At 51.1% G+C, this 8,864-nt stretch overlaps 1 protein-coding gene across 3 annotated transcripts in view; it reads right to left on the bottom strand.

The window, feature by feature from the left end:
* Positions 1-1,425: 1,425 nt before the first annotated feature.
* The window catches only part of WBP1L (WW domain binding protein 1 like), a 75,855-nt gene continuing 68,416 nt past the window's right edge, over positions 1,426-8,864 (bottom strand). For all 3 annotated transcript variants that reach the window (XM_054436842.2, XM_063670219.1, XM_054436843.2), the window contains exons 3-4: positions 7,703-7,864; positions 1,426-5,116 (exon numbers count right to left, since the gene is read on the bottom strand). In XM_054436842.2, coding sequence (XP_054292817.1) covers positions 4,380-5,116; positions 7,703-7,864 — 899 coding nt within the window. In that variant the 3' untranslated portion in view covers positions 1,426-4,379. The remainder of the gene's footprint in view (positions 5,117-7,702; positions 7,865-8,864) is intronic.

The raw sequence follows: 8,864 nt of genomic DNA, 5'->3' as shown, positions 1-8,864 counted from the left end.
GGCATGAGCCACCACGCCCGGCCATGTTTTGTCTTTCTAACTGTAAGTTCTAGAGGGCAGAGGCCCCATCTTCTATGTCTTTGACATTATCCTGAGCCTCTGACACAGTGCTGGGCAGAAAGTAGGTAACTCCATACATTATACTGTGTGTTAAATTCCAAGGCCAAGCATATACCCCCATGTCTATCATATCAACAAAAAAGATCTCTCAGACTGCTTGCTTTCTTTTAAATGCCATGTTTTGGCTGGGCACAGTGACTTACACCTGTAATCCCAGCACTTTGGGAAACCAAGCCAGTAGGATCACTTGAGCCCAGCCTGGGCAACATAGTTAGACCCTATAGGATCACTTGAGCCCAGCCTGGGCAACATAGTCAGACCCTATCTCTCTCTCTCTCTTTCTCTCTCTCTCTCTCTCTATATATATATATATATTTTTTTTATACAGGGTCTCGCTCTGTTGCCCAGGCTGGAGTGCAGTGGCGTGATCTCAGCTCACTACAGCCTCCACTTCCTGGGCTCAAGCCATCCTCCCACCTCAGCCTCCCACATAGCTGGGACCACAGGCACACAGCACCACGCCCAGCCGAGTTTTTTATTTTTTGTAGAGATGGGGTTTTGCCATGTTACCCAGACTGGTCTCAAACTCCTGAGCTCAAGTGATCTGCCCAGCTTGGCCTCCCAAAATGCTGGGATTACAGGCGTGAGCCACCTCACCCAGCCCGTCTCTGTTATTTAAAAACTAAAACTAAAAATAAAAAAATAGCTGGGCACAGTGGCTCACGCCTATAATTCCAGGCCAGGGTGGCTAGCCTGTTATCGCAGCACTTTGGGAGCTCAAGGCAGGCAGATCACCTGAGGTCAGGAGATTGAGACCAGCCTGGCCAACATGGTGAAACCTCGTCTCTACTAAAAATACAAAAATTAGCCGGGCGTGGTGATGGGCACCTGTAATCCCAGCTACTCAGGAGGCTGAGGCAAGAGAATCACTTGAACCTGGGAGGTAGAGGCTGCGTGAGCCAAGATCGTGCCACCGCACTCCAGCCTGGGCGGCAAAGTGAGACTGTGTCTCAAAAAAAAGCCATGTTTTAGCAACGGGGTATCTGACAAAATTTGTCTCTGCTTTCTCGGGATCTGATTTTAGCCTGTTTGTGGGACTTTCCAAAGTATTCCAAACATCAGGAACACACCCTGACAGAGAGAGGAGAGGACTCCTCAGGACAGAGTGTGGACCCAGCAGCACTGTCCAGCTGCCCTTAGCCCTGTGGTTTCTTTGGCCCAGGGTTCTATCCTCAACGACTGTGTGACAACCTCTCAGTCTCTGCATGGAGAAAAGTGCTTGTGGTTTAGGATCTTGAGGTGCAATTCCCTGAAGACTGAGGAAGAAGAAGAGGGAACAAAGTGCAGCAAGAAAGAGCAGTAGCATTTTTGGGATCAATTTTTATTTGGGCTTCTCACAGTGGTTAGAGCCACTCTGTCTTCAGAACAATCACAGCACAGGAAATGCGTCACCGAGACTGCCCAGAAAAGTCTGACCAGCTGAATCTTATTGCTTAAAATACACATATTCACAATAACTGACAAAGGGTAACGTGCCTCACACAGGAATGTGTTCGCATTTGCAAATCTTCTGACTGGCTGTAGCACCAAACCCTCCACCAATCCCGTCTCATTCACATGGAAAACCAGCCTCAGTCACATCTCCCTGGCCCCCTAACAATTCCTTCAGCTCCCTATTAAATCTCTCTCTGAGCAGGGCAGCATCCTGTAGCGGGGACCAAACTGTGACTTGGGAACCAAGCCCAGCTCCGCAGGTTGCATTTCCGTCTTCTCGTGCCTTTAGGGTAGGATGCTGCAGTGAGTCCCACGGTTAACACTTGCCCAGTTCCCCACTCTAACTGGGGAGAGGAACTTGAGAGGGTCAGAACTCATCCATCTGATCTGTTAACTGAAAAAGGATTCATTTTGGTAACACCTGTTCACCTTTGAGACACTTCAGTGAGTTATTTGGGATTCTTTAAAAAAAAAAAAAAAAAAAAGGTGGAAGGAAAGGCATCTGAGAGCTGTGACACACTCCGGCTACCTCTGGCCACACACCAGCTTGCTTGCGCCTGTTGGACTCACCAGAGGGAGGCAGGCCCTGCGGCTCCTCTAGAGCCTGCAAAGCCTCCTCCTGGCAATACTGGGCAGGGCCGATGTCTGGGCCACAGCTAGTCCAAGCCTGTCATTGAAGACCCAATCAAGCTTCTGTCTGAAATTCCACCTTCTTCTGTCCCAAGTGGTTGTGGACACCCCTGGGGGCTGGTACCGAGGACCAGCAGCAGCCGAGGGAGGCAGACAGGCTCAGAGCACACTTCCATTTATAGGGAACAGAACGCAGGCCTCCGAGTGTCCACGGAGCAATGTGCAAATCGCAGTGATGAGTAGAGTAAAACCTCTACTTCGAGCACAGTATCTCTGGCAAACACAGGGGACTGCAGTCGACAATGCTGCGGAGTACACCCGAGTACACAGTCAGACATTTGTTCGGTAAACAGTAAATGCGTAAGATCAATGACCTTGAGAGGCCTGTCTGTGCTCCAGACGTGTGGTTCACGTGGGGAGAATGGCTGCCACTCAAAGTATCTTCACAGGAAAACAGGGCTTGAGGCTCACACACAACGGACAGACACACATGGCTCACCCAAAAAGTCACTGTGTACGGACTTCACTTTGTTCAACATGGATTTTGGTTTTGTGGAATCCAAATGCAGACACTCGTTTACCTCACAGCCTTGGATTTGTCTGTTTTTGGACATATATATATATATATATATTTTTTCTTTCTTTCTTTCTTCCATAACATCAATGCTTTGTCTGAATATCATCATCGTTCAAGAGTTGGGGGAAGAAACAGACTCTTCATATGCACAGGGCCGGGTGGGGAATGTTTGTTTTGGCTGTTTGCTGCCTCCATTCAGATTTTCCTATCGCAGCTCAGCTGGTGACCTGAAGCCGAGCAACAGGCACAAGGGTCCCCAGGGCCTTCCGGACGGCTGCTTTCACCTCCTGCCTGGGCCACCGAATCTCTACACAGAAAAATGAGTCACCCGACTCAAAAGGGGTGGGGGCAGAGGCAGGGACAAGGCATGAAAACCACAGATAACCAAGGTATTTCTTCCAAGTGGTCAGTTTAAAACAAACAACCGCCACCAAAAAAAAAAAAAAAAAAAAACCCACAAAAAATATTTATTCAGAATCAAAGACAAAATACCGTGTGACAGCCAGGCTACAGGGGCCCTTTCTCTGGGGCCATCGCTTCCTCAGTCCGCTGTCTGTTTCCTCATACGGAACAGTGAGACGTGAAGGCCCACAGGGCGTGTGCTTGCGATGCAGGCTGACACGGGTCACCTGTGAACACAGACCAAAGGGTAGAGAGGCAGAGAGCTGCACCTCTATCCACTGCTGCGGCTTAGGGCCTCCTGCTCACAGAGGTTCCAAGACAGCCTCCACTCCAGCCTTCACACAAGACATCTTCTGGCTCAACGGCAGCCAGGCTCTTTGAAGGCCAACTTGGGAAAGAGCCACAAACATCATTTTCCAGAAGAGAAATCTTGCCTGCCCACTGGTGAAGTTCTTGTTTTCAGCTGTCTTTTGCTGTTTGTTTTTAAAGGAAAAAAACAAACAAACAAACGAAGAAAAGGCAGTATAATCTTTCACACCAGAACCAGCCTGCGGCCAGCCAGAGCCCGCGGGGAAGAGGCCCCTCAAGGACGCATGGGGTGCATCGATCTTGTCACCTGGAATTTGACAGATCAACAAGCCCCTACCAACCTATCATACAACAGCCCAGCAGCTCTCATCCTCCCACAGGATTAGCTCAATGCTGGCTTGGCAGTCACTGGCAGCCACAGTGACAAGCCCTGGGCCTCTTTGGGCTTCCTTCTTCATCCAGGGCCAAGATGGGCTGCCTCTCCTAGACTGAGACACAGCAACGTTCTCTTAAACTAGAATCAGAGCACAAACCTAATCCATCACCAAGAATCATGTCAGGGCACAGTCCCAGCCTCCTTCCTTGGGGGCTTTTAAAACACATCTCTCTGACCCAAACAGGTAGGTGAGATTTGACTTTAAAGAAAGGAGATGGAGTTAGGGTATGAGGAATGAGTCACAGAACCAACTTAGCCCTCCACAACACTGTGCCCTTGTGGAGGAAGAGGCATCCACACCCCGAACTGTACCTGGAGATGGAGGAAAATGCGGGAGAGGAGAAGGAAAACAAACAAAAAGGAACCAACTGGCTGTACTCTGAAAGTCTTTGAAAGTCATTTAATGCTTCTCTCGTGGTTCTCCCCACCCTGGTTGCTTTGCCAAGTTCCTGGGTGCTGGCAGGGCCTGCTCTAGCTGGGGGAGCTGCTGCTCTGGGAGTTGGGAGAGTCCTGCTCGTTGATGGTGTTCAGCAGCAGGCATGCGGGCGGCCGTGGCAGGTGCGGGTGCCCAGGCTCTCGAGCCTGCTCCTCGGAGGGCTGGCAGAGGCCTTCCTCCTCGTCACCAGGGGGCCGCACATGGCAGCTGTCGCAGAAGTCCAGGGGCCCATCCAGAGCATCATCGATGAGCGTGTTGAACTCTTTGAGGTCATCGTCATGGTGGCCCCGGTTGCACACACACACTTCAATGCCCGAGTCACCTGTGAAGCGGCGATGTCTCCCAGGCGTCTTCTCTTTGCTGTCGGGTGCGCCGTGTTCAGAGCTGTCATCTTTCAGCAGCTCCTCCCTACATTCTGCATCCTTGTCCAGGAAGGCCCCCGGGTCCAGCTCCCCCAGGCCAGCCACAGAGCCACTGGGCTCCATCCCCGGGGCTTTGGTGGCTGCTCGTTCAACTGGTAGGTCAGAGGGCTCAGGGTCAGCGATGCTTGGGGGTCTTGTGCTGCTTCTGCTGGGCCCAGACAAGGGGCTGCTCTGTGCCCCCTGGGATCCCCTGGTGGGATCAACGCCCGGGGGACTGCCACCTGCAGGGCCACACTGTGGAGGCAGCAGCTGCTGCTGCTGTAGCTGGAAGGCACTGTATGGTGGGGGAGGAGTTGGAGGTCGGTTCACCACTTCCTCATAAGGAGGTAGTAAATAGTTTGGCAAAAACCCTAAAGTGGGGAGGTAGGAAGGAGAAATTACTGCACTGGTCATTGTTCTAGGGCAGACTGCAAAGCTCCCACTGAACATTTGCATTGTCTTTTCCCACCCCAGAGCACCCACCAAGTGATGGCTCCAGCTCTTGGTTGTGGGCAGAAGAGAGACAGCTGTGAGCAATTCTGCAGCGAGAGAGGGGCAGTTTGGGAAGGGCCTAACCTAACTTCTTGAAATCTGAGAGCCCCTAAAGCTGCTTCGTAGGCAAGGACTTCACGCCTGTTGGGAGTTAAGGCAGAGAATTAGGCAAACATGGTAGATGGCCAAAAAATAACTTCTGCCTGGAATGGACCCATTTCCACATGCACGCAAGTCTCATGTTCTTGCTTAGAATGTGTCCTTCATCCAAGTCCCACAGGCCTCAGGGCCAGGGTCCCTAACTTAAGACTTCTTAACTACTTTTCTTCCTCCTAACCTTCCAAATGCACTATGTAGGGTCTTTTGCTAGGGGGTTAGAAATCCCTGTTGTCTCTAGTGTGGCTGGAGGTGGTCTGGAAACACAAACCAAGCTTCACCTTGACTCAGATCAGGAGCAGATGGGTGACCGGCAAAGGGTGAGGGGCCTCTGCCATCCAAGGCTTATTAAAAACATGCTAGGTGAGTTATCTTTTGAATGTGCTGAATGCCTTATGACACAGATAATTTAATTATAATATAATATTACTAACATTTATTGAGCACTTACTATATGCCAGGCACTGTGCTAAGCACTTAACCCCCCTAGATGTGGAACTGAAATAATGGTGGGCTGTCACAGTGGCTTACGCCTGTAATCTCAGCACTGTGGGAAGCCGAGGCGGGCAGATCACTTGAGCTCAGGAGTTTGAGACCAGCCTGACCAACATGGTAAAACCCCATCTCTACTAAAAATACAAAAATTAGCTGGGTGTGATGGCATGTTCTTGTAGTCCCAGCTACTCGGGAAGCTCAGGCACAAGAATCACTTGAACCCCAGAGGAAGAGGTTGCAGTGAGCCGAGATCACGCCACTGCAGTCCAGCCTGGGTGACAGAGCGAGATTCTGTCTTAGAAAAAAAAAAAAAAAAAAAGAAACAATTGTAAAGAAACCATTGTGAAAGTTTATTTTGTAGAATACACTGTAGACTGGCTTTGGAAAAGTGGCACAGCTGGGCCTCCACTGACCATTTGAGAGGTCACATGTAAGGAGCCCCAGGGAAGTCCGGGAAGTGCTCTTCAGAGAGTCACTAAGTTTCTTGGTGCTCAGAAGTCCCAATGCCACCCCCCTACCCGCCCCTTTCATGGCAGCCTCTGCTCAGGCATATCACACAGAAATAAGCAAAATGGGAGGAATTCAGGCCAATGAACCCCAAGTCTCAATTCATTCACGTTATATACTGACTCCTGACCTCAAATGATCTGCCTGCCTCGGCCTCCCAAAGTGCCGAGCCACCGAGCCCGGTGTGAGCCACCAAGCCCAGCCCACATTTGTTTCAATTCCACATCTAGAAGGACTAGGTGCTTAGCACAGTACCTGGCATATAGTAAGTGCTCAATAAATGTTAATAATTATTGTTCTATTATCTGACTATCTGCCATTAAAGAGAGAGAGAGAGATGGAGGAATGAAGGGAGAGAGGGAAGAAGGAAGGGAAAGAAAGGAAGGGTAAGAAAGAGGAAGGAAAAGAAAGAGGAAGGGGAGGGGAGGGGAGGGAAAGGAAAAGAGGGGAGGGAAGGGGAGGGGAGGGGCGCGGTGGCTCACGCCTGTAAGCCCAGCACTTTGGGAGGCCGAGACGAGCGGATCACTTGAGGTCAGGAGTTCGAGGCCAGCCTGACTAACATGGAGAAACCCCGTCTCTACTAAAAACACAAAAATTAGCTGGGTGTGGTGGTGCATGCCTGTAATCCCAGCTACTTTGGAGGCTGCGGCGGGAGAATAGCTTGAACCTGGAAAGCAGAGGTTGCAGTGAGCCAAGATTGCGCCACTGCACTCCAGCCTGGGCAACAAGAGAGAAACTCCATCTCAAAAAAAAAAAAAAGAAAGAAAGAGAGACAGAGAGAGAGAGGGAGGGAGGGAGGGAGTATGGGAGTATGGGAGTATGGAAGGAAGGACGGAAGGAAGGACGGAAGGACGGAAGGACGGAAGGAAGGAAGGAAGGAAGGAAGGAAGGAAGGAAGGGAAGGAAGAGGAGGGAGGGAAGGATGGAAAGGCAGGCAGGCAGGGAAAGAAAGAAAGAGAGAAAGACAGAGAGAAAGAGGGTGGGAGGAAGGAAAGGAGGGAGGAAGTTAGGTAGGTAGGTAGGTAGGTAGGTAGGTGCTAAAGAAGCAGAGATTCAGCCAGAACCCAGCCACTGTGAGCTTTGGAATGGCCCAGTGGCTTCAGGGAACTGCATCCCTAGCACCTGCTCCTCTGTGCTGAAGGAGTGTCCCCTTGTTCCTGTACTTTCAAGACCTTGCTCTACAGAGGCGCAGGGAGAGGACAAACCCCCTATGCCTACAGGGGCCCTGGCCACCAATATTCAGTGTGAGCCCTGGGTCTGTGCACCTGAGCTCCTGACGGTGGGTATGGGGGCTTGGGTGTACGTACTGAAATAAAATGGCAGCGCTGAGTAATTGTGGGCTTCTCGGTAGGCGATCAGGTTGATTTCATGTTGCCGCTGCTGGGCCTGAAGGCGGTGCTTGGCTCGGCGGTGGTGGCAAACACAGCAGCAGCTCAGGATGATGATGATGGTCCACACCAGCCAGAACCCTGGGGGGTGGGCAAGGCAAGACAGAGAGGCACACAGTGAGTACCAGCCAGAGGGGCAGCTTGCGGAACAGGGAGGTCCCTGGGCAGTGCCCACGTGGTTGAAGCTGGCATGGCTGGGCCTCACCCAGTTAATTTACATTGAAGCCATGTGATCAGTTTTCATAAATGCCTGTGCCAGAGTGAAAGACACATGGGATAGAAGTGGACAGGAATGTAAGAATGATGACAACAGGCCGGGCATGGTGGCTCATGCCTGTAATCCCAGGCCAAGGTGGGTGGATCACTTGAGGTCAGGAGTTCAAGACCAGCCTGGCCAACATGGTGAAACCCCATCTCTACTAAAAATACAAAAATCAGCCAGGTATGGTGGCAGGCGCCTGTAATCCCAGCTACTCAGGAGGCTGAGGCACAAGAATCACTTGAAACCAGGAGACGGAGGTTGTAGCGAGCCAAGATTGCGCCACTGCACTCCAGCCTGGGCGACGGAGCAAGACTCTGTCTCAAAAAAAAGAATGGCTGGGTGCAGTGGCTCATGCCTGTAATCCCAGCACTTTGGGAGGCCGAGGCGTGCAGATCACCTGAGGTCAGGAGTTCAAGACCAGCCTGGCCAACATGGTAAAACCCTGTCTCTACTAAAAATACAAAAATTAGCCAGGCGTGATGGCACGCACCTATAATCCCAGCTACTCAGGAGGCTGAGGCAGGAGAATTGCTTGAACCCAGGAGGCGGAGGCCGCAGTGAGCCGAGATTTCACCATTGCACTCCAGCCTGGGTGAGTGAGACTCCATCACAAACAAAACAAAACAAAACAGAATGATGACAACAAAGCAGGTCTCTCACTCCAGGACACCTCCAGCACCTTGCGGGAAGGCACAAGTGCCAAGGCATCTCTCCAGCACCACTGATGGGTCCCTCCTGTATTATAGGCTTTGTGAGCATTAAATATGCTAACCTTCTGGGATGGTCTCCTCCTCCTCTCTTAAGAGATCTCTGAGAAAA

Source organism: Pongo pygmaeus, chromosome 8, assembly GCF_028885625.2.
Source record: "Pongo pygmaeus isolate AG05252 chromosome 8, NHGRI_mPonPyg2-v2.0_pri, whole genome shotgun sequence".
NCBI lineage: Eukaryota > Metazoa > Chordata > Mammalia > Primates > Hominidae > Pongo > Pongo pygmaeus.
This window is presented reverse-complemented; position numbering and strand designations above follow the sequence as displayed.